At 41.9% G+C, this 24,951-nt stretch overlaps 1 protein-coding gene across 5 annotated transcripts in view; it reads left to right on the top strand.

Moving 5' to 3' along the window:
* Positions 1–329: 329 nt before the first annotated feature.
* KDM3A (lysine demethylase 3A) overlaps positions 330–24,951 on the top strand; it is a 63,019-nt gene continuing 38,397 nt past the window's right edge. For 3 of the 5 annotated variants that reach the window (XR_010934397.1, XM_067704448.1, XM_067704451.1), the window contains exons 1-10: positions 330–479; positions 1,018–1,232; positions 8,775–8,930; positions 10,160–10,270; positions 13,187–13,289; positions 13,983–14,107; positions 14,739–14,811; positions 14,916–15,004; positions 21,272–21,435; positions 23,021–23,535. Coding sequence is in view for 4 of the 5 variants with exons in the window: in XM_067704448.1 (XP_067560549.1) it covers positions 1,047–1,232; positions 8,775–8,930; positions 10,160–10,270; positions 13,187–13,289; positions 13,983–14,107; positions 14,739–14,811; positions 14,916–15,004; positions 21,272–21,435; positions 23,021–23,535 (1,522 nt within the window). In the remaining variant the exon portion in view is untranslated. Of the gene's footprint in view, positions 480–603; positions 679–1,017; positions 1,233–1,740; positions 2,438–8,774; positions 8,931–10,159; positions 10,271–13,186; positions 13,290–13,982; positions 14,108–14,738; positions 14,812–14,915; positions 15,005–21,271; positions 21,436–23,020; positions 23,536–24,951 lie in introns of those variants that run through there. The other 2 variants (XM_067704449.1, XM_067704450.1) reach the window with 2 other exon arrangements.

The raw sequence follows: 24,951 nt of genomic DNA, 5'->3' as shown, positions 1-24,951 counted from the left end.
TTTCCTCTGGGTCCTAAAGTTGATGACCGATTTCTCTGGACTTTTTTGCATCCCGTGAGGCAACAAATGGAAAGAATGGCTGTGGCGGAGGGATCCCTCGCTTACGCTCGGTGTACTTTAACCTAATTGGGGTCGTCCGAGAGTCGGAAGGGGGAGGGGAAAGGGAGGAGGCAGCCGAGGAATTGTTTTTTTCTCTCGCCCCGCCCTCGCCGGGGCGGCCAATGGCGATGGGCTCCTTCCCCACGAGTCTCGCCCAGCTCCTTGGACCCAGCCAATGAGCGATGGAAGCGGCTCCGAGGGGGCGGGCCCGGGAGGCTGTGCGTGTCTTGTGAGAGCTCTTGAACCAAGTCAGAGAGCTAGAGTCGGCTGGGCGGCTGGAAGCGGTGGCCGCCGCCGGTGACTCAGGGAGGCGGGAGGCGGGAGGCGGGAGGCGGGGTAAGAGCGCCACGGCCTCGGCTGAAGGGATCGGAGGAAGAAAGGTGAAGGCGCCAAGCCCGCGGCCCCGCCGCCCCAGCGCCGCGGCGCAGGCTGGGGGTCTGCGGCCGAGTAGAAGGGTGTCGGGGCGGGGCGGCGGGGCAAGTGCGGAACGGCGGGCTCGCCCCTCCCGCGGGGCTGCCCGGGGCGGGGACCCGGCCGCCTGGGACGGGGCCTCTGCTTCGGGGCCTTTTCTTTTCCGGGGTGAGGGGCGAACACTTTCAAATCCACTTAAGCCACAAATAATTCTCCCCTCACTCTGTCTGCATTTAGGTTTCAGGTTTTGGAAAAGCGAAACTTGGGAGAGCCAGGGTCACGCGACGCTTGGGCCAGTGTTTGCGGTGGGGGAGGGATCGGGGGGCGGGAAGGGCGCGGGTGGAGAGATCGGGTGCGGGTCCTCCGTCTCACCCGCCGCCGCCTGGGGTCCCCTCCTCCGATCGGGATTAGGACCCTTTCCTCCGCCCTGGCCTCCCCCACCGACCTCTCTTCCCGGCCCCCTCCCGCCGGCCGCCCCCGTTGCATTTTGTTTTTGTGTTTTTGCAGGGAGGAGCCCTTCCTGCAGCGTTGGAACCATGGTGCTCACGCTCGGAGAAAGTTGGCCAGTATTGGTAGGGAAGCGATTCCTCAGTCTGTCCGCAGCCGACGGCAGCGACGGCGGCCACGACAGCTGGGACTTGGAGCGCGTCGCCGAGTGGCCCTGGCTCTCCGGGACCATTCGAGCCGTCTCCCACACCGACGTTACTAAGAAGGATCTGAAGGTAAAACCGGCTCCTGGGCCTCGGCAGTCGGACGTTTCCTAGTTACCTTGGTAACGAGACAGCCAGCAACCCTCCCTCCCTTTTTCTGAAAAGGCGACCAGAAAGTTGGCATCTGATCTGAAGGTGCAGAAAAGTAGACCTTGAAAGTCTTTGAAATGGTGTGTAGAGCGAGGTGTGTTTGGCTTAGAGTTGCCCGTGTTTAATAATGGGCTTAGGGTTGCTCAGACATGATTAGTTATTGCACGCGCTGTGCCTTATCAGGGCTGTACGATGATTTCTCCGAAGGGGGAGTGTTGTTAATATTAAGTTGGGCAAGTGGGTGACGTTAGGAATCATTGAGAATTGAGCACTAGTGCTTAGAAGTGCTTTCAGTCGGGTTTTTTGTTTGTTCCTTCTAATTTCTTCACCCAACTTCTTAAACTTTCAGACTTAGAAGTGTGAGTGTAGAGGAAGGAGCTTAATTCTCTTCAGTATATTAAGGTGGGTATTTGTCCGTATATGGTGGGTCAGGGCAGGAGTGGGTTCCTGGTTGTCTCTGATGAGTCTGTGAGTGGGTGTGGGATATGACCATATATGGACGGCTGGGGTGGAGCTGCCCCTTATATGGTGTGTTGGAGGGATGGCTTTGAAATATTCCATTTGGGTGTTTGAGGGAAGGGAGAGAAATGGGAACGAGTGCGGCCAGTGATTTTTAATCAGAATGGCACGCAGAACCTTTTTCAGTTAGATCTTTTCAAAAAGAGATGAATTCTGATCGTACTCCCTAATAGAAGTATTGGTGTGAAAGGATTGTGTGGAAACTACCAGTGAGGAAGCCATTGTACCAACAAAGACTCCTTTGTGCAAAAATAACTGAAAAAAGGTCCCCAACAAAGACTCCGAAGGGGTGATAACTTGAAGGAAGCTTGTCAGAACAGAAGAGCTTTCCATCCTGGGTAACGGATATGTTTTAGTATCTTCACTTGGTCATTATCTTTGCTTTTTCTTGAAAACTGCTCAAATAAGGGAAGCAAGTTTTCGCATTGGCAGTTGAATATGTGTTGATTGCTGAAACACTGTTCAAGGAATTGGCATAACCTGTGTTCTGACCCAGAAAGTTTTGACCCTTGAGCCCACCTTCTTAATCATCGTGCTCCCTGATCAAAGGCTCTGCCACCAGAGGACTCCTGTCGTACACTGTGAAATTTGGTTTCACTCCTAGCAAGGTGCGTTTTGATGTTTACAGAAAGAAGGTAATGTGGTACAGCCTATTTGCTTAGGCTAATCATCTTTCTCAATAAAATGGGCTTTGTGTAGTAGATTTCAGTCATAGTTGCGGCGGTTCATTTCACCTGCCAAGTAAAATTTTCTGTAGTGCATTTGTTTTTACCCGATTTGAGTGGAAACAAGATTAATCCTTACAGTCTTTAGTTCTTTGGCAGATGATGAGAGACTAGGTGTTTCCTTACTCAGCAGTGATTGCAGACCCGTTGGGTTAGGAAGGGAACCTAGGAGGTCCTTTATGTGTGTTCTTTTAAATCTCCACATCTCCCCCACCCCCAGCCTTTGAAGTGGTGGTGGTATCTTCATTTTCAGAATAAAGAAATAGATTTAGGAAAGGAAATCTTGTCCAGACTTGCATAGTTAGCTACTAAGTGACAGAGGGAGCATTGGAATCCACGTTTGACTATGTGTGTCTTCACTGCACTAAGGTGCCTAACCTGGAGACGACAGGGATTTTAATTCAAAAGCAATTTTGACTATAGTGGATTTTTTGCTTTACCTACAGACTTCACAACTCAGCCCTCATGTAAGAAATCTACTCAGTTTCTCTTTTTGAATCATGATTTATTGCTGCATTCCTTAATTGAGTAGCAGATAAAGTAATTGGTGTAAGTTTAAGGATATGTTGTGTTAGCAAAAACACAGTTTTTGAAACATTGAAACCTATTGTGTTTGGCCAGATGCAGGCAGGAACTGAGTAACTAAGACAATGCCTAAGACCTGGGCTTAGGGATATTGAGTTTTTGGGAGTGGGTTGGGGGGGCTGCAATGAATATGAATGAATGAAATTCAAGTAGTGTGCAACTGTTTTAGTACTAATAGAAGTACAAGTCTGTCTAGACTGACTTGCTTCCTTAGTTGAGGTTGAAATGAATGAGACCAAGGCTTGTTAACTTTGTTTCATCTAGAGAAAGACTTTGTAACAAAGTCACTTACTCAGATACAATGTTTAGTAGTTGATTACAGAGAAGTTAGGTGAAGACATAATAGATTTGTTTCATCTAGAGAAAGACTTTGTAACAAAGTCACTTATTCAGATACAATGTTTAGTAGTTGATTACAAAGAAGTTAGGTGAAGACATAATAGATACTTATCATGCAGTAAATACTTTGATTTAATCCTCACAAAAATCCTAGATAGTAAACCACATTTTTTAGTGTTAGAAATTGAGGCTTAAACAAGTTAAATAACTTGCCGAAGTTTGTCCCCAGACCTTAAACACTAGGCTTTAATATTCAGATAGAGTGAGGTTAGAGCAACTCTATTTTGCTGGGTTCAGTATCCCCAGCACTGAGAACATTGCTTGGCATGTAGTTTTTGCTAAAATATTTGAACAGATGAAGGAATCATAAAATTATTACTCGTATATAGAAAAGCAGTTCAGAAATTATCTTCCAATGGAGCATTGGCATTCTCTTTAACTTGGATAACAACAGATCTTAATTAGGTGTGATTATAAGGACTTCTTCAACCTTATTTTTGTGCTACTCTGTCTACTTGAGTGTGAGGCAGACTGCTTCTTAACTGACTTTGTTCTACGCATGCTGGGAATGCCCTCCTTCCCCAACTTGTTTGTCTATGTCTTTTCCTTGCTTTGAACCTACTTTTTCCTTGAGTCTTCTGCCCCTTCTTAGTTCTTTGGGATGTCCTTAGCAGATGAGTAGTACTTGCCAACTATATGTACCATTTGCTGCTGTTAAAGCCCTTTTTGGCAGTTGGATACCTTGACCAATCAATGCCTAGTTTTTTCATCCTTGCATACAGTTGAAACTTGAATGTTGGTGGATTCTGTTGACAGTCAACCCATGTAAAATGAGAAACTTAGCACAGTGTAATAATAAAAAGTGTTTACCCCTATAATTGAATGCTAGACTCTGGGATTTTAGATAAGAGTCTAGGTGTAAGAAGACATAAATAGAAGCATAATGAATTAATTCCTAATTTGTGAAGCAGTGAAATAAGTGATATTCTGTACCGTAGTACTGGGCATAGAGTAGAATGTCATTAAAAACTTCGTGATTAAAAACCATGCCATTGTGTAAGTGCCTACTTTTAAACTTGGAAACATTTTACTTGGCTATTCTGATAGTTTTCAAAATCATATACTTAGGTAAGATTAGTGTATACTAAAAGTGGAGGTTTTGAGATTAGCTTGATTAGATAATATTAATTCATATATCTTAAAGGAAAGAGATTTATCTTTCTGGGAAGAACAGCTTGAAATAATTAACTTGAAATATCCAACATCTGGTCAAGAAATTTTATAAGCTAATAGGCACGTATTTACAAAATGCCCTATTTTTAAAATAGGAAATTTGGGAATTATAGGTAGTAAGTTGTAATTAATAGGCCTTTTTCTGGCCTTTGGAGTCAGACAGCACAGATAACATCTCCTTTGTGGACCAAGGGATTGTGGAGGAAAGAACACCATTTAGAATGAGAACTAGTCGTATCTGTCACTTTGCAGGAGCTTGGTCAAATCACATTAGTTCCCCCTGAATTTGAATTCTTACCGTTGTTTTTCTTAAATAGAAATTTCTGTAAAAGAGGCTTTTGGTGCGGGGGGTGTGTGTCCTTATATATAGAACTTCAGACCTCAAGGCACAAATGAAAGATATGTAGTTATGATAAACAGGAAACTTTTTAAAGAACGTTGAAGAAAGCTCACAACTTGTTGGTTTTATTATATTTTTTCAAAAGTCATCTTTTTTTTTTTTTTTTGCGGTACGCGGGCCTCCCACAGCTGCAGCCTCTCCCGCTGCGGAGCACAGGCTCCGGACGCGCAGGCTCAGCGGCCATGGCTCACGGGCCCAGCCACTCCGCGGCATGTGGGATCCTCCTGGACCGGGGCATGAACCCGTGTCCCCTGCATCGGCAGGCGGACTCTCAGCCACTGCGCCACCAGGGAAGCCCCTTAAAAGTCATCTTTTTAAATGTGAAGTTTTGACCAACACAGCCTAATACTTCAAAGTATTATTTATTTTTAAAAAACTAAATTTATTTATTTTTAAAGAACTAAACTTAATTTTCAGATTACTCAAAAATTGAGACATAGGGACTTCCCTGGTGGCGCAGTTAAGAATCCGCCTACCAATGCAGGGGACACGGGTTCGAGCCCTGGTCCGGGAAGATCCCACATGCCGCAGAGCAACGTAGCCTGTGCGCCACAACTACTGAGCCTGCACTCTAGAGCCTGTGAGCCACAAGTACTGAGCCCGTGTGCCACAACTCCTGAAGCCCGCATGCCTAGAGCCCATGCTCCGCAACAAGAGAAGCCACCACAGTGAGAAGACCATGCACCGCGACAAAGAGTAGCACCTGCTCGCTGCAACTAGAGAAAGCCTATGTGCAGCAATGAAGACCCAATGCAGCCAAAAATAAATAATTAATAAATAAATAAATTTATGTTAAAATAATTGAGATATAAAGAGGCAGCTTGTCTAAAATTTGGTTTAGGGTTGATCATAAGCTTTATAGATAGCTTATAGATATGATAAGAACTGTGATATTGCATACGTTTTGGGAAGCCACTTAAGATCTTAGATTACTTTTTTTCTGAGTAGATGTTAGATAATCATATTGAAGTCTTCCTCCTCCCATTCCTAACTGAAGAAGTGATACTCTGATAAATTAAGATTTGAATTACCACGGAGGTCTTAAAACTACCTGGTCTTGGGCTTCCCTGGTGGCGCAGTGGTTGAGAGTCTGCCTGCCGATGCAGGGGACACGGGTTCGTGCCCCGGTCCGGGAAGATCCCACATGCCGCGGAGCAGCTGGGCCCGTGAGCCATGGCCGCTGAAGCCTGCCCGTCCAGAGCCTGTGCTCCACAATGGGAGAGGCCACAACAGTGAGAGGCCTGCGTACCGCAAAAAAAAAACCTACCTAGTCTCCTTGCCAGATACTTAACATAAATTGCCTTTAAAATCTGCCTAACAATTCAGTGAAGGGTGGGTCTTAGTACTTTCATTTTGAAGCTACCAGAAGACAAGATTCAGAGAGCTTAGCTTTTTGACCTGGGTACAGTTAATTGGTTTCCTTTGTAATTCTACATATTTTATTTTATGCATGTAAAATCATTCTAAGAAAGCTTCAACATAGCTGGTATTCAAACCCAGATCTCTCTGATTCTGATGTGTGTAGATGTGCATTCCTCTTACACTATGTTGATGGGAAAACTGTCATCCAAAGCTAAGTTGGGTTTGAGGTTGATGTGCTGTGGGGCAAAAAGACTAGGGGAGATGTCAGAGGACCTGGATTCTGTGACTAGGCAAACGGAAAGGAAGATGGGCAGTCTCTGAAGCCCGATGTGAAGGACCACTGGTTGGTTATGGTGATGGAATACATAGAACCAAGGTGGAGTACGCAGGGCCTTGTCACATAGTAGGTGCTTAACACATTTACACTTACTCTGTAATAACTGCAAGGTTAAAAGCCTGCCATACCAAGAAGATATGCAGCTTCTCAGGGGAAGTTGCCTGGGAAATTAGGGGTGCATATTTTGTGGTTGGGGGAGAAGGATAGGATGGGTCTCAAATTTCATTGATTTTAAAGATTGTTAGTCTATAGCCATAAAACTGGAAAAGTTTGGGATTGAGGCTAGTGGTATATCAGTTGGGAACTTCCTGCCTTCCAAATGGATGAGAGAAACAAGGTAAGAGCCCAATTCAGAGAGAAATTTATTCATTCAACAAGTATTCGAGTACTGACTGATGAAATACATGGTAAGTTAAAGAAGACAGACTTTGACCGATTAGAGTTTTTAATATGTCAATCAGTTGACCACAAATAAATAATTCAAAATGTGGAATAGTGCTACAAAAGAAGAGTACAGAGTTTTGAGTACAATTAACAAGGGACTTCTCTTGGGAGAGAGAGGGGCTCTTTGGTAAGGGAAGGCTTGAGGAAAGGATTTTTGAATTGGGTTCTGATGAATAAATGGAAATTAAATAAACTTTTTTAAGTTAAAGGTTGAAAAGGGAGATATGATTGCCTATGAAATTATGAAGTGTTGATAGATTTATTAACTAATTCTTTGAAACCAAAAATGAGACATCACTCTATTAAGAGGAGAGGTTTTAAATCAAATTAAAATAGTGATTTTTTTTTTTTTTTTTGCGGTACGTGGGCCTCTCACTGCTGTGGCCTCTCCGGTTGCGGAGCACAGGCTCCGGACGCGCAGACTCAGCGGCCATGGCTCACGGGCCCAGCTGCTCCGCGGCATGTGGGATCTTCCCGGACCGGGGCACGAACCCATGTCCCCTGCATCGGCAGGCGGACTCTCAACCACTGCGCCACCGGGGAAGCCCAAAATAGTGATTTTTACACTGAATATTGAGGGAGTTTATTGTATCTCAGTTAAAACATAAGAAACATTTTAAAAGACTTAGAGTAAATGAAACGGTAGCGTATTCATAATGGGTTAAGGAAGCTAAGGTGTTTGGTACGTTTATATGACTTTTAAGGTTTTGTGACTGATTCCTACTTATGGGTTACTGTCAGAGACCCACTTTTGGACTGAATTCTTTTTTTATGTTTTAAAATATCTACAAATTATAAGGGTTTTAACTTTAGGGCTAAAAGGTATTTTGCAGATCAGAAGCAGAAAACTTCATAGTTACTTGGAAAATAGTATTTCAAAGGTAGTTTAATTTTCATGTAAGAAGTTAGAGGTAGTTTTGGAAAATTCTGGGGTCCTTTATCAATTACTCGTTTCTATATGTAGCAAAGTTGTCTCGGATTTCAAACTCTGAGGTAATTTCCCAGTTTATTCAACTCAAGGTGTTGAAAGCGCCTGGTGCCGAGTCCTACTGCTACCAGAGGGCTTCAGAAGCCAGTGGTGGATTGTGTGATGGGCGGTCATCTTAAACTCACTGACAGTGTCAACATAGAATTACAATGCCCTGCGAGAAGTACTTTGGGTTTCAGATTTCTGTCTTTGAATTCTCAAAGCTCTGATGTCTAATTAACATATGTAAAAACCTTCTACACGGGGGTTCTTTTTTGTGAAGGCTTCCCAGAGGTTACTTTGAGGGCAGAGACTGGTCTCCACATCCCTTGACTCTGCTTCCCAGAGTGGTTTGGGAGCCAAAGCTCATTGGTTCTAACAGATCTGGTTAGTTTATTGTGGGTTTAGAAGGGAAGTAAGAGAGCAGGAGTTGGGGGCAGCATATTCAGATACAAGACTCGAGTAGAATGGTGAGGGTATAATTCAACTTAGGCATTTTTCATGTTTATTTTTGTTAATCAAGTCTGCTTTCCTTCAATTTTGTTTGTCTTAGGTGTGTGTGGAGTTTGATGGGGAATCTTGGAGGAAGAGAAGATGGATAGACGTCTACAGCCTTCTAAGGAGAGCCTTTTTAGTGGAACATAACTTGGTTTTGGCTGAACGAAAGTCTCCTGAAGTTTCTGAGCGAATTGTTCAGTGGCCTGCGATAGTGAGTAAAACTCGGGCTTATTTGAACTCCTGAGAAGAGGGTATTTCACCCATTATGAATGAAACAGGGAAAATCTATACGTAATGCCTATATTTGGTCCTCTGGAAAATAATAGTACAGAGATATGACAGTGTAGAAGATTCAGAAGAACCCCCAGAACCTCCTGTCAGCCCTGCTAGGAGCCCTGCAACTCTGACCCTTGACTTTTCTTGGGCCTCAGTTTCTTCACTTGAAAAGTCGGGGGTGGAGGTCATGTGGGGAACGTCTAGTCTAGGTCAGTGGTTAGAAACCAGCAGATATATACAGACATACAGATCTTTTTGGTTTGACCCTCACAGTGTTTTAAGAAAATCTAAATTAGTTGTCTACATTTAAAAAATGTAGAGAATGTCCTTAAAAATCTAGAGTTCCAGTTTTTCTTGGAGAAATGGCAAGATATGGAAACACTGGAGCCTCATAGCAGTTCCTTGTCGCAACAGTGGGCTGAAGCTAAAAAGTAGCTGTTGCCTGGCCCCTGTGAGGGTTTCCACTTGGGGTCTCATGATCTTTAAGGTTCCCCCTGGCTCATATTTCTTTGGCTTTAAAGATGCTAGCAGTCAGTATATGACTCTGCCATTTCCACACCATAAGTCTGGTGCGGTTAAAGGAAAATAGTGATCAGGAGAGGACAGTTCAGGCTATTTGAGACATGAGCTGGGGCTTGAAGGAGGAAGGGGAAGATTGGATAGTTGAAAGGCTAACAGGATGATTGAAAGGCTGACCAGCTTGTGAAGGGCCTGCATGCCCGTATGAGCAAAGTTAAGATTTTGCCCATGGGTGAGAAGAGCTGCTGGAGGTTTTTGAGTGGTGTCGGGTTTTGTTTAAAGTTGTATTTTGCTCTTTGTATTTTTTCCCCCATCTATTAAGAATTTGCTAAAAACATGGCCCTGTCTCCCCACAAAAATGTACATAAAGCAATATTTTGCATAAATTTGGGGGAAGCCATACATCTGTGGCCCCAGACCTATATGTTAATGACTCTCAAATGTGTATCGCATTTAAGTTATTGATTCTGGTAGAAATTACGTGCTCCTGTTGTGGTTGCATGAATAGTTATTATTGAGATACTGATAGTAAATAAACGACTGAATGGCTTTATCTCTCTCCACGTGTATGGAATATTGCCAGTCCCCGTTTTCAGAATTACGCCAGCAGCAGTTATGATGCCAAAGCATTTTCTTCTGTTTCAGATGTACAGACCTCTGCTGGACAAAGCTGGTTTGGGATCCATAACGTCTATTCGCTTTTTAGGAGATCAACAAAGAGTATTTCTTTCTAAAGACCTTTTAAAGCCTATACAGGTAAAACACGGAAACGATATTAAACCCTAAAAATAGAAAGACAGACTCCTTGAATATGAGAACTAACATATTGATGTTGATTGCTCTCATTCAGATATCTAACAGAGAAAAGGACCCATCTTATGAGCAGTTAAGTTGTCAGACATCATTGCTTAGTGTTAGCCGTTGGGTTGGTACTGTTTATTTGGGGTTGGAAGGACAAACGTACTACAGTTGATGATGTGTGTGTATAGAAACACCTAGGTGATATGAAGCTTATTTCTAAGACTATCATTCATATATATACATATATCTGTGTATGTATATATATATGTCAGTCCTGATTATTTAAGGATTCTGTATTTGGGAACTTGCTTACTTGCTAAAATATATTTGTAACCCCCCAGTCAGTACTTTGGTGCTTTCATGGTCATTCACAGACATGTGCACAGTGGTGAAGATTTTCAGTTGTCTGACACATGTTCCCAGCTGAGCTTGAATAAGGTGACATTCTGCCTTCTTACTTCGTCTCTTCTACTGTAAACAAGTGTCCTTTTCAAGGTCTATTTAGTACTGCATTTTTGTGCTTTTTCGTTGGTGATTTCACTCTTTAAAATGGCCCCAAGGGTAGTGCTGAAGTGCTCTCTAGTGTCCTAAGTGCAACGAGGCTGTGATGTGTCTTAGGGGGAAAATACATGTGTTAGATAAGCTTCATTCAGCCGTGAGGTATAGTGGCCATGGGTTCGAGGTTAGCATTGCAGCAATATATACTAAATAATGTGTTTTTCAACAGAAACACATAAAACAAGGTTATGTATTGATTGGTTGACGACAGTATTGTGTGACCAGAGGCTTGAAGGAACCTAACCCCATCTTTCCCCTAGGAATGGTTCAGTATTCACTAATTCAGTGTTTGTGGTGACTTAACATAACTACCACAAACAGTGTAAATCGTGTGTGTGTGTGTGTGTGTGTGTGTGTGTGTGTGTGTGTGTTCATTCATATTCTTTCCAATTAGCTTGCAGAACTCCCTCCTTTTTCTTCACAACATTTAGGCTCTTGATTCTTGCTCGTGTGTGATTTTTTCCTTTATTGTAAAAATGTTGGGAGGGAGGGGAAGAACACACAGATTACTGCCACAGATCACTACCTTGGGAATAATGTTGGTCTTATGATAACATTGGTTTTTTAATGTTTTTTGTTTTTTGCGGTACGCGGGCCTCTCACTGTTGTGGCCTCTCCCGCTGCGGAGCACAGGCTCCGGACGCGCAGGCTCAGAGGCCATGGCTCATGGGCCCAGCCGCTCCACAGCATGTGGGATCTTTCCGGACCGGGGCACGAACCCGTGTCCCCTGCATCGGCAGGCGGACTCCCAACGACCGCGCCACCAGGGAAGCCCTAACACTGTTTTTTTTATATGTCATTTGTGAAACTTAGTCATCCCCTTTAACCACTTCTGTTTTGTGACCTGACTTGTTTCTATGGCCTGTAGGACAATTAAACCAGTTTATTTGCTGAAAGACAGTTTAGGACCAAGGGTCATTGACTTGGCATTGACTTTTCTCTGCGCAAGTCTTACTTTTACTTTCATGTCCTCGAAGTGAGTGAAAACAAGATTCACACTCTGAACCCTATTCTATAATGTTTAGTAAATGGAACAGAGGAAGATGCTTTTACTTAATTGCAGACACAAGTTATCTTCATATGTCAAATAGGCATCTTGATATTTTTCCTACATTAAAAGGCAGAATGACTGCTCTTAAGGACCAAGGAACATACAGCAGGGGCTGTGGATGTCTGCTTCACTGAGCAGTATTTACTTCTTAGCATTGTTTTCAGGACAGTTCTGTTTTATATCTTTCATGTGTTTAACCTTTTCAGTTTTGTTTCTTGAGGTTGAAAAAGGTCAGTAAGTTTTATTTATTTAAGAGCCCTTTGTGGCCCGCCCCACTGACGTGATATTTTACCTTGTAGTAGGAATTGGAGAACACATTTAAATTTTTTGAAATTGCAGTAGCATGAAAAAAAACAAAACAAAACACATGGCCCGTTCTGGTTATTAATGTTGAGCTCTTATGAAACCCCTAGTTCAAGTCTAATGTTATTTGGCTTAAGAAATTTTTCCAGCATGGCCTCTCTAAAAGACTGTTCTTTCCAATGGGAGAAATGGATGAACTGTTTTTGGCCACTGTGTACCCATTTCACATGCAGAAAAGCATGAAGGCCTGATATTGGAAGGGCTTCTGTGCTATGCAGTTTGGGTTTGGCAGGTTCCTCCTATTGACAGTCTGTATACATTTATCATAACTGAGTGTACACACAAAGCCAGAGCACTGTGGAATAGTGCCAAAACTAGAGCTGCCAAGAATTGAATGTTTCAAAGCTGGCTAGCTGAAGGCTTAACGCTATTCATTCAGATTTTGTCCTTCCTCCCCCCCCACGCCCCTCTTCGTAAACAAGAATGCATTTGGAATTCTAGTTAGGGGAAATGAATCTGTGTGAAATGATGTTTGTTAAAAACAGCAATTTCAATGAACTGACACTATGGATCTAAGTGATTTCTGTGTATGTGTCTTTTGCCCCTTGCATTTGGAGCTGTGATTTCCCTAATTTCCCTAGAGTTTGGGATACAGAGTATTTTTGACATGAACTGACTAGCTAGTTTGTTTGCTTATTATATTTAAAATTTGAGCCACTCTTAGTATTGTCTTGCTCTTAGCTTGGGGTGACTTCACTTCTGTCTGCCTTATATTTGTGATGGTTTGATGGTTTCCTACTACTTGACCAGTCTAATTCATTGGAGTTGCAATGGTTTGCTGCCATCAAATGGCTAATTGACACTACTTTAATCCCTGTGATTAAACTGATTGAAATATCCACTGGAATTTAAACAACTCTTCTTGTTACCTTAAAATGTAATGATTTTCCATTTTTCAGGATGTAAACAATCTTCGACTTTCGCTTATCGATAATCAGAATGTCAGTAAAGAATTTCAAGCTTTGATTGTGAAACATTTGGATGAAAGCCATCTCTTACAAGGTAAGAAGCTATGTTTTAGCCCTTCTCACTCATTTGCTCATTAAAAATTCTAATGTGTTAGAAATTCTTTTGCTGCTTTTCCCATGCAACTAGGTGAGTGGAGGACTTTATTCTGTAATGTATTCTAAAGCCTCTGAAATTTGGAGAGCTCAGGGATCATGTGAAGACTATAAAAGTGAAGTAGGTATTAAACAAGCTCAGCTATATTTTGACATGGAATTTGATATGTTTGGAATTTCAGTCTTATAAAATTAATAAAGCATTAATTTGGTAAGCTTGATCTTGCCATTTACTGTTATTGATTTTCTTGGTCAATTTCACAATTGTAAGTATTTTATCAGACTTAGCAGTTTTGCTGAGGTTCCTGAATTTGGATCCTCTAAAACTGCAGAGGAGAATGAGTTACGTCTCAATGTGTTATCTGATACTACATGGTCTCATACAAATACTAGAAGAAATATATTGCAAGTCTGAGATAAATCAGTAGAAAAGTGAAGCTTAAAAATACAGTTTAAATTTTCTCCTAGCTTTGCTGAAATGTCTGTCTTCTTGCACTTATAGCAGTACCTTTTAATGTTTACTTTTTGTCTACTGCATTTTTAAAGACTTGGGAAAAGATTATCCTGGATAATGGTGCTGTTGGGAGATAATGCATATTGCTCTAAGGACTTTTTTTACTTTTTATTTTTTAAGGTGACAAAAACTTAGTTGGTTCAGAAGTAAAAATTTATAGCTTGGACCCATCTACTCAGTGGTTTTCTGCAACCATTGTAAATGGAAACCCAACATCAAAAACTCTTCAAGTCAACTGTGAGGAGGTAAGGATGATGATAATTGTGTGTAAGATAACTTGACAGGGAAAGATAATTACACAAAGGAATTATAGTATCTTATAGGAGCTAAACACCTTTATTATTTTATATTAAAATATCAGAGTAGAAAAAAACAATTATTTTAAAAAGCAGTTATATGTAAGAAGCCCCTATTATTTGTTTTTTTAAATAAATTTTAATTAATTAATTAATTTATGGCTGCATTGGGTCTTCACTGCTGCGCACGGGCTTTCTCTAGTTGTGGCCAGCAGGGTCTACTCTTCGTTGTGGTGCGTGGGCTTCTCGCCGCGGTGGCTTCTCTTGTTGCGGAGCATGGGCTCTAGGCGCGTGGGCTTCAGTAGCTGTGGCATGCGGGCTCAGTAGTTGTGGCTCGTGGGCTCTAGAGCACAGGCGCAGTAGTTGTGGCGCACGGGCTTAGTTGCTCCGTGTCATGTGGGACCTTCCCGGACCAGGGCTCGAACCCGTGTCCCCTGCATTGGCAGGCGGATTCTTAACCACTGCGCCACCAGGGAAGTCCCAGAAGCCCCTACTGTTAGGTTGATAGAGCTAATTTCTGGTGTGTTCCTGAGCATTTTAAAATTTCCTAGTATCTTTGTTTTATTTATTTGTTTTTAAGATTCCAGCACTGAAAATTGTCGATCCATCACTGATTCATGTTGAAGTTGTACATGATAACTTTGTGACATGTGGTAAGACACACTGTTTGATTAAAATCTTTGTTCTCCTTTCCCCTTTATCCTTCTCACAGTAAGAGAGACAGGGACGCCAACTTACCTGTTTTTAAATATTTTAGGTAATTCTACAAGAATTGGGGCTATAAAACGCAAATCTTCTGAGAATAATGGAAGCCTGGTTTCCAAACAAGCAAAATCTTGCTCTGAGGTAACTTGATTTATTTTTGTCACTTGCGTAAACCTTTCTCTAATTCTCACAGTGCATGGCCAGTTTGTCTAGTGGTAATAAAGCTGTCTGCTCTGCTCTTCTGTGCTGTTGTGTCTACTCTTTGCTAGTCCCAGATCTTGGCCGTAATTTCTATACTCAAGCAGATGGAGATAATATAAGTTTCTGGTTCACTATTTTTGTCAAGAAAAAGCTTTTAGTTTTGATGTTTCCTGAAAATTGTCAATAGATTTGACAGTTTCACCATATGGAGGTATTTTTGAAGATCAATTGAGTTGTGTGTGTCAAATCAGAAGAATGCCTTGCATGAGAGGAGGGGAGGAAGCTTAGAATTCTGAGTAGATTTGGTGTTGAAATAGGACTCCCACCTCAATAATTGAGAGGTTTGATCGGTCATTTATGATTGGGTGAACAAACACACTCACTTTTTGAAGGAAGTGGTTGGTTTGCCATTGCTAATTTCTGCCTAGAAAACTACAGGCTTCTGTGAATGGCACTGTTGAGTTCAAGTACTGGATTTAATTCTATCCTGAAATAGGATTTGGATCAAGAAACTTAAGGCTCTCAGCTTTTCCCTCTCCTCCCTGTTGTAGAGAAGCTGGCCTTCTTTAGCTCTTCAAGTCCTCATGCTTTCTCCAGCCTTAGGACTCACTGTTCTCCTTTCTCTTCTAATCCTAGCTTCACTCTAATTAACTTCCATTTATCTTTCTGATGTGATGTTGCTTCCTCCAGGAAGCCATACCTAACATCTCTACAATCATTGTAACCTATATCCCAGACTAGGTCAAATTCCCTAATTTATTATGCTTTGTAATTACTGATACATGTCTTCAGGACATCACAGTGTACACAATGGGGCAATTTTATTCAGAATTCCCCAAAGATTAGGCTACAGACTAGCCTAATGAGGGGATGGGGGACTGGGGTAGACTTCTCAAGGGAGGGTATAAATGACAGGGTCAACTTTTGAAATCTGGGGGGAAAAAGAGAAACTGAAGGCTTTCTCTTTTTTAATTGAGTTGAATCCTTAGGTCCTATTACAGTACAGATTGCTTTTCTCACAACTTAGGTATCCAAATGCACTTGTGTTACATGGAAAGTTTACTGTGTTATAACTGTCAGAAGCGCCTTTATGATGCTCTGCTCCAGGCTGGAGTTTAGAATTTTCTTTTATTTTATTTAATTATTTTTAAAAATATTTATTTCTTTGGCTGCGCTAGGTCTTAGTTACAGAATGCGGGATCTTTAGTTGTGGCTTGCGGGATCTAGTTCCCCGACCAGGGATCAAACCCGGGACCCCTGCATTGGGAGCGTGGAGTCTTAACCACTGGGCCACCAGGGAAGTCCCTGGAGTTTAGAATTTTAAAATTGATCAAGTGGATATTGTTAAGATTGTTGGCAGCATTGTAGAGGCAACTTTGGAGCCTGGGTGGGGGCAGGGCAAGGAGAGATGGCATGAGAATGGGTCAGGGTCAGTGAATGCATCTAAGGCTCTGGATCAGGGCAGGCTGGACTACAACATCAACTAGAACCAAAGCAAGCACGTGCTACACAAATACTAAAGAATCTGGGTGGCTAAGATGATTGGCTTTCCTGAGTCTTAAGCCTGTGTACAGGCCACAGGAACTTTGATACTTGATGAGAAACTTTGTAAACCAGGATGTCTGATACCTCTGTCTTCCTTCCAAATGTGCAGGCTTGACCTCAGGTGGTTCAGGAAGGAATGAAGAGGTAATTACGGAAATTAACATTACTACCTTTTCATTTTGCCTTAAAGTTTATAAAGGGGAAGTAATGTAGTAAGGACTGTAAATTGAGGACGTCAGGCAAGTGATTATTGCCTCTTAGAGGCAGACTCACAGGGGATACTGTCAAGTAATCCATGGTATTAGAAGCTGAAAGAGAAACAGAGCAGAATGGTAACCTGTCAGGTTTTGTTCTGGACAAATTGTTAACAGTCTTGCGTAGAGGTAATAAAGGGCAGTTTGGAGAAGTTGATTGCATGTTGCCTGCCATGGAGAAGGCATCACTGTAGACATTCGGTAAGATGAAAAGGAGAGCCACGTGATGTTATGTTGAGGTGGGGACCAGACCCGAGGAAATGGCATCCTGATGGGTCATGGAGAAATCAACCTGGGGTACAAGCAGGACTGGGGTCAGTGGGGACCTCCTGTTGGGGAAGGTGCCAGTTCTTCAAAGTGTCAAGTTTATCCGTGATGTGATAGGCAATTGAGCAAGTAAATTTATAACCTTGAAGGAGGTGCTTGTAAAATATGGTAACATATACGTATGTAAGTGATCCTGTCTTCCTGACTCACGCTCTTGAAGGGCAGGGAGCTTGTGTCTTTGCTCTCTGTCAGCATACTGTCCAGCTCAGTAGGTTTGTGTGCTACTGATTACTGGACACAGTAGAAGCTGTTTTTCCAAAAAGCCTGAACTTTGGTTGGGAGATAAGTTCCTCAACCTATTTGAGCCTTAACTTCAGCATCTAAAATGTGGAAATAAATTTGATGTTTAAAAAAATGTCTGTTTCAGCTCTTAAGAACTATCCTAGTCATCTTCACATTCTAAAGGAATTTGGAGATGGTAAATTTTTACCTGAGTATTGACGTTTTAGAAATTATTATTATTTTTTTAATTATAAAAGTTATTCTCCTTTTATATTGCACTTGTTTTCAAAATAAAGATTCTTACATTTTAAAAAAAGTTATTCTCATTTAAAGATATTTAGGAAACCCAGAAAAGCATAGTAAAGAAAAGAAACATCACTCGTAATCATACTTTTCAGAGACTCTCACTCTTCACATTTTGGAATACCTGTCTTCCTCCTGTTTTTTTTCTTTTTCTTTTTCCTGTATATTTGTGGAGGCTTTTTTTTTTTTTTTTTTTTTGTGTAAACTAAAAGCCATACTCTTGTGTAGCTTCCTTTACAGTATATTGTGAATATTTTTCCATATCCTGGGTGATCCTTGCAATCAGGCAAGTTTCTGGAAACACTGGCCTAGCCTAGATTTCAGGGGAGATGGAGAGGTAAAGGAAGAAGTGGGGAAAGAAAGAGAGTTCATTTACATGTGTGAGTGAAAGGTGAGTACAGTAACACCCTTGGTGCACGTCTCACTGTGTCTGCACTTTCCAGATGTGTTGGACTGGCAAAGAGTTTGGTGCTCTTTGGACGACAGGAGTTGAGGTTGAGGTTGAGAACACTCTTGATTGCTGGGGTGAATACTTTTGGATAAGGTAAACCTGTTTGCCAGTGACATCTGGCTCCTTGAAGGTCTTCTCTGCCTAGCAGACTATTCCTCAGAGTTAGGACGTTGCCTGGTTAATTGAGAGAGTCTGCTAAGGAGTGTGAGCCAGCAGTGTCCTTTTTGGAATATCATTATACGCTCAATTATATTATCTCCGTCTGCTGGCAGGGAGGAACTATTGCCATGACTGGTATAGAAGACCTTCAGGGAAAACTCTTCAGGTAAGAAGAAACTTTGACCCTTGTCAAGTCAGAGGCCAATGCAGTGGTGTGCACGTGGAGATGGGTTTTGGAATCGGAGCCCTATCCCTGTTGAGCTAAACCTCAGTAAAGTTGTAGAGTGATATACTTCATCTTCTTAGAGGAAAAGCATCCAGGTTATGGTAATTCTAACACATGGTGACTGCACCGAGAAACTTTTCAGGATAGTTTTCTGCTCTGAGACAGCTAATCTGTGTGCCAGGCACTGTGGTACAGCACAGCCCTGTACGGTATGCTTCATTACTCTCCTTTTTTCTCATTACTGTCATTCATTACTCCTCGTTATGATGGAGGAAACTGAAGCTTAGAGAGGTTAAATAATGTGCTAGGAAGTGTCAGAGACTGGATTCCAACCAGGGTCTAACACCAAAACCCAGTGCTCTTAGCCACCGTGCTGTCGTTGCCACTCCTCTACAAAACCTTTCCTCGGTATGGTGAGGCACCATTGTAAAAACAGCAGAGTCCTCCTCCCTTCCCTCTATTCCTCCATCCTGCTTTCCAACAAATATTTATTGAACACTTAATATGTGCTAGACATTGGTGAGCATTACTGCCTGGTTCTTGAGGTATCTCACAAGACTTAGTTGTAGCTCTTTGAAATATTAAGTGCTAAGAGCATTTATTCATTCATGCATTCCACCAGTCTTTTTTATTGAGCATCTGCTATGTGCCTGGCTTTAAAAGGTATAACAGTGGATACAAGAGCAGGGTCTGTGTCCATAGGGGTTTACTTTTCATTGTGAGGAGACTGACAGTAAAAAGAAGTAACTTAAGGTATTTTCACAGTGTGGTAGTACAGTGAAAGATAGAAACATGGCAATCTAATAAAGTGTAAGGCAGTGGCTTGTGGGACACTGCTTTGGAAAGAGTGGTCAGAGATACTGAGGTGACAGTTGAGCAGATTTGAGGGTGAAGGATGGAACCAGCCAACCACATGAAAACTGCCCAGACAGGGGGGATAGAAGTACAAAGGGGCAGGCAAGAAAGAGCTTAGAACATTGAAGACCAGAAAGGAAGCTGGTATGGTTGGAGCACCGTAAACAAATGGAGTGAGATGAGGGGCAGGGTTGGCAGAGACCAGACCATGTAGAATTCTTGGAGGCAGTGGAGTGCCATCATCTGATTGATTTATGTTTTATAAAGATTGCTCTGTGGTAGAATAAATTTCAGATAGGAGGCAAAAGTTTTAGGCAGAAATGGAAGGGAATCAGGCCAGTTAGTATACACATAGTAGTCTAGGGGAAAGATGGTGGTAATGGTGGCCCGGAAAGAAATTTATAGATTCCAGAAACATTTTGGAAATAGAGGCAAGATTTCCTGGTTCATTGATCGGATATGGGAAATGACTTGGAGGGTTTTTTGGCTCGAGCAGTTCAATGGATAAAATGAATAAAAACATCTGATTTCCTCATTTTAAGGATTAGGAAGATGAGGCCCAGAGAGGTAAAGTTGGCTAGCCCAAGGATGTCCTTGTAATAGCCAAAGCCTCCCGCAAAAAATCCTTCTGGGGAACACTAGGCTGCTAATATTTAACCAAAACTGGGCTAACCTAGTGTAATATATGATCAGATGATTTAGCATTGATACCTTGAAATAGTTGGAAGCTATGCCGAAACTGTAATAGTGATTAAGAAAATTCTTATTTTTCAGATATTCGTATTTAGCATATACTGGACAGTATTTTCAAGGCTGTCAGAGTAAATGTCTGCGAAAAAGATTCATGAGTAGACTACATAGTCTGTATACAGAATTGTGAGGTTTTAAAAATTTACTCAGGGAGGTTCTGCATCAAATTTTAGAAGTTAGTTACTAGAAGATGAAACTTTGAAGATTTTGCAAGTTTAGATTTGGTAAGGTGAATGTAAAGGTCGTTGTGGTGTGAAAGAGACGCAATTGAAAAGGACAACGTGACTTTAAATCTAAGCACATAATGAAGAGGCTGGGGAAGATGGTCAATGGGTTTCACCTGGTTGAGCCATAGACTGTTCAGTTGTCTGGAGCTGAGTTTAATCTCTTCCTTCTCTTTCCATGGTGGGAAAGTATAAACTGGATAGTATAAACTGGGAAGAATTTGGTCCGTTATTAATATTTTTGTAAAGTTAAAAGTACACGAAAGTGGAAGGGGACAAGTGTCCTAACTTTGTCCCACAGGCCTGTCATGACTTGATATTTTTTGCAGCTTGGGATGACCTTTGTGACTTGATGAGCCACAAACCAGCAAGAACCATGTCCTCAACCTTTATTGCACTGTAAAGGCTTAAGTTGGTACCCAGTAGGCACCACTGCCTGCAAGAGTCCTATGTGGTCTGGTCTCCTGCCAGTCTACGCAGTAAGTGCGTGGTGGGCACTTAGTAATGTCAAACTGAATGCATGTGAAGCTGCCACCACTTGAAGACTGTTGATTAAAAGCTCACTTCTGCGCATCGCGTTAGTAAAGTAATTGCCACATGGCTGCATTTTCCTGGCATAATGATTCAGAGGTCTAAAAGATCAGCCTGTGATCTTTTATAGGAAGACGCAAGTTTCGTGAAAAGCTGGAGTGACTTATTTAATAGCTCTCAGGTATAAGTCCTTAATTTGTGATTTATTACTTGTTCTACCGTCCTGTTCTTTTTATTTGGTGATTTTGGTGTGCTTGTTTACTACTAAACCGAGCGAATAAACTTGAATCTTGCTAGCATTTCGTGATGCCTCAACTAGGGGCTTTCCTTTTAATATCTGTTTGGTTTGGTATCTTTTAGGCCTCTCCCAGTGTGTGTCCTGTACAGTCTGTTCCCACAACAGTTTTTAAGGAGATCCTGCTCGGCTGCACTGCAGCCACCCCGCCAAGTAAGGACCCAAGACATCAGAATACTCCCCAGGCTGCCAACTCGCCACCTAACCTTGGAGCAAAAATTCCTCAAGGGTGAGTAGTTATGATTGAAAAATGTTTAATCATAATACAGAGCACGGTTATTTTAGCCATGGTTCTTCCTGTCTGAGCTGACATTGCTCAGGCGGCAAGACTGACCCTACATTCAGTGTTTATAGAGAGACTCTTAGTGCAGCTAGAGTTTGATGTAATTACCTGCCATTCAGTGTGTCTCAGGTTGTCCAGGGAGGTTAGAGTTTCCAGGTTGGTCAGGTGCCTTCAGAGGTGGTAAGTGTAGTAGGCATACAGGACAACATTTAAAGGGTTACAGAAAAGAAAGGGGTGTGAGGAAAGAGGCGCTTTCTTGACGTGATATAGGGAGAATGGTCAATTGAAATACTACAGGCAGCTGTAGAATAATGTCCACTTTCAAGGAAAAGGGCGCAGGTTGGTTGTATATGGAAGACTGAGGTCAGTGGGAGTGTGGAGAAGAGGGAGACAGGGTCCCAGTGAGTGGTTCTCATCAGCCCAGACCTCAAGTATAGGTGAGAAATGTGGCAGTAGAGAAAATACTAAGTCATGAGGCATAGTTACTAAGTTATAGGTGAATGTAAGTTATAAGTTATAAGAATTCTAAGTTATAAGAAATGTAAAATTTAATCAGAGATTTAAAGTGGCTACAAGGTTAATGGAGAGAAGAGTTTGAAGGGAAGGATGTCTTAGGAGGAGTGGTGGCCTGTGCAGGCAGTGGATAAAAACCTAAGATAGGGGTCAGAGACTGGTATAGAAAGGTAGGCTTGGAAGACCACTGCAGTAAGGTGGGAGGGTTGGTGAGCACGTTGGTTCACTGGGAGGACAGCGGGCTGCTTGGGAGAGAGCTTGGAGGAGGGACACACAGCAGTCAGAGGGAGGGCGGAGTGGTCTTCAGAGCAGAAAGGGGGAGCGGTAAGAAGTTCGGTGGTACCCAAGCAAAGATGTCTAGTATGGGTACTTAAGTGAGAACAGCTTCTCCAGGATGAGATCCTTTGTTAGAGGCAGAAAAACAAGTGTAACAGGAAAAAAGGACTTTGCATCTTGCTGGGGAAAGAACTTTAGGATGAATTTCAGAGAAACAAAGTTTCTTTAAGGATAACCCCTACTAGGGGTGGAGGGAGTACCAGATGGTTCTGTGAACAAGTACGTAATCGGTCAGCTGGCTCTTCTCTTTGCTTTGGGTCTTGATCACTGACCGAACAAGAGTGAAATAGTCCAGTGCTAAGGCTGGTAACACGTTCATAGTCAGATAGGGTTTTGCGCTGCTGGTGATTTGGGTTCCATGTGATACTCAGTTTGTTTTGAGGGAAAGCTAAGGTTCATTTTGCTTGAGAAGTAGAACTAACTTGAAGTAGTTACGGATTTATGAGAACATGCAAATAGGATTTAGGGTTATCTTTTTCTTCGTGTTTAATATATTTTTGCAGAGCCATTGACTGATTACTTTTAACTCCAGCCCACAGAAACCTATCATAAATTCTCTAATATAAGCGGTTTTCTTTTCTCTTTCATACTGGTTACTTTAGGGAACCAAGCAATTATTTTTGGAAGGTAGGGAAGAGATAAAAGGATCCTAGATGCTAGTTTTCATATTACTCTTTTTCAGAAGTCATAAACAGATTTTACCAGAACTTTCTTCCTGTCTAAATACGAAGCCTGAAATACTGAGAACACCAGATGTTGTCTGCAAAGTAGGGTTGCTCTCTTCAAAGTCCTCTCAGATTGGAACTGGAGACTTGAAAACCCTGAGTGAACCAAAGGGAAGCTATACCCAGCTGAAGACAAACACTGACCAGGAAAGCAGCTTGGAATCTTTTCCTCCATCATCGACTGACCTTCCTAGGGAGTGCTTACCTACAAAGCCTTCTTCTATGGCAGAACTGGAAATTGCCAGTACTCCTGAACTGCAGAAGCATCTCGAACATGGACCTTCCACATCTGATGTCCTTTCAAATAAGCCAGAAGAGAAAGCAGATGTCAATAGTAATAGTCCTAATTGTTGTGTAGAAAAAAAGGTAGAACCTTCAACTTTAGGTTGCCAGTCACAGAATTTAAAGGAGTCTTCAGCAAAAGTAGATACTGAAAGCTGTTGTACAAGAAGCAACAATAAAATCCAGAATGGTGAGTGTTTCTGCATATCTTTATTGGTAGAAGGTAAGAAATGGTTGTCAGTACGTACATATCTTCTTCTTACCTTATGAGAAAATGACTGTAGAAAAAGTTCATACAATCAAAAAAGTTCAAAGAAGGAAGTAAAATCCCTAAATCTTCTCAGAAATGATTACTTTTAACATTTTGGTGGACTTAGTTCCATGTATATAGAAACACAGATAAACTATTACACAAATGGGTTCATACCAACAGTTTTACCCAGTGCATTAGTGTAGGTGCCTCTCAACATTTTAAAGTCTGCAAGGATTCCATTATATGCATTTACCGTATGACTTAGGTGGTTCCCAGTTTTTGGTTTAAGAAAATAATTTTGAAATAAAATCTAAAGTGATCTGATGATTGCTTTATCTTCAGCCTATTACTTATCTTTCTGTGACATCCAGGTTGGAGTGAAGGAAGTGATTGAAATTTTATGCTCACACAGGTAGTCCAGATTTGAAATTTTTTTAAAAAGGGAATTGCGGGCTTCCCTGGTGGCACAGTGGTTGAGAGTCCACCTGCTGATGCAGGGGACACGGGTTCGTGCCCCGGTCCGGGAAGATCCCACATGCCGTGGAGCGGCTGGGCCCGTGAGCCATGGCCGCTGAGCCTGCGTTTCCGGAGCCTGTGCTCCGCAATGGGAGAGGCCACGACAGTGAGAGGCCCGCGTACCACAAAAAAAAAAAAAAAAAAAGGGGGAATTGCATCACCACCTCTAGAAAAGGGATTTTTAGTTAAAGAATTTAAGGACAGTGCTGAAACACCAGGCAGAGTCTCTTTGCTTAAGCGGAGGTCCGGCTGCACCCACAATTTAGAACTAAGTACTCTTCTTATAGAGAAAATGGCACATGTATTTCACACGACTTATGTTAAGTTTGAGGATGAATATCAGTGATGGTAGTTATCAGATGCTCTCTTACTAGAATTAATAGAACTAAATGGCTTCAGTGTGTCAGAAGGTTCAGGCCTATTACAGTTTAAAAATAGGCTTGATAATTGTCAGCTGTGTGGGAAAATTAACTTGAAAAAAACTTAATAAAAACGCTATTCATTTGGGTAAGTAACAAATGAATAATCCACACTCTAGCTTTTCCTACAGGCCTCTGAAACTAGAGGTGGATTTGACTGGGGGTCTTTTTGAAGTAGAGTTGGAGGAATTGGAAAACAACTTTCCTTGCTGAGTAATACTTCTAACCCAGCTTGTTCATTCTTGAGGCTTAAGTTGATATAGCTGGTAATTTGCACAAAATTAATTGCATAAGGTTCTACTGTTCCTCAGGAGTTATGTAACTCCCCAAAGAAAGCGAATATTCATAACCATGTCCCTGTTCTATTTCTTTATTCTTTTTGAGTCATCAGCCCTCACATTCAGCTAGTTTTTAAGGC

The sequence above is a fragment of the Pseudorca crassidens genome, chromosome 14, assembly GCF_039906515.1.
Source record: "Pseudorca crassidens isolate mPseCra1 chromosome 14, mPseCra1.hap1, whole genome shotgun sequence".
Taxonomy (NCBI): Eukaryota; Metazoa; Chordata; class Mammalia; order Artiodactyla; family Delphinidae; genus Pseudorca; species Pseudorca crassidens.
This window is presented reverse-complemented; position numbering and strand designations above follow the sequence as displayed.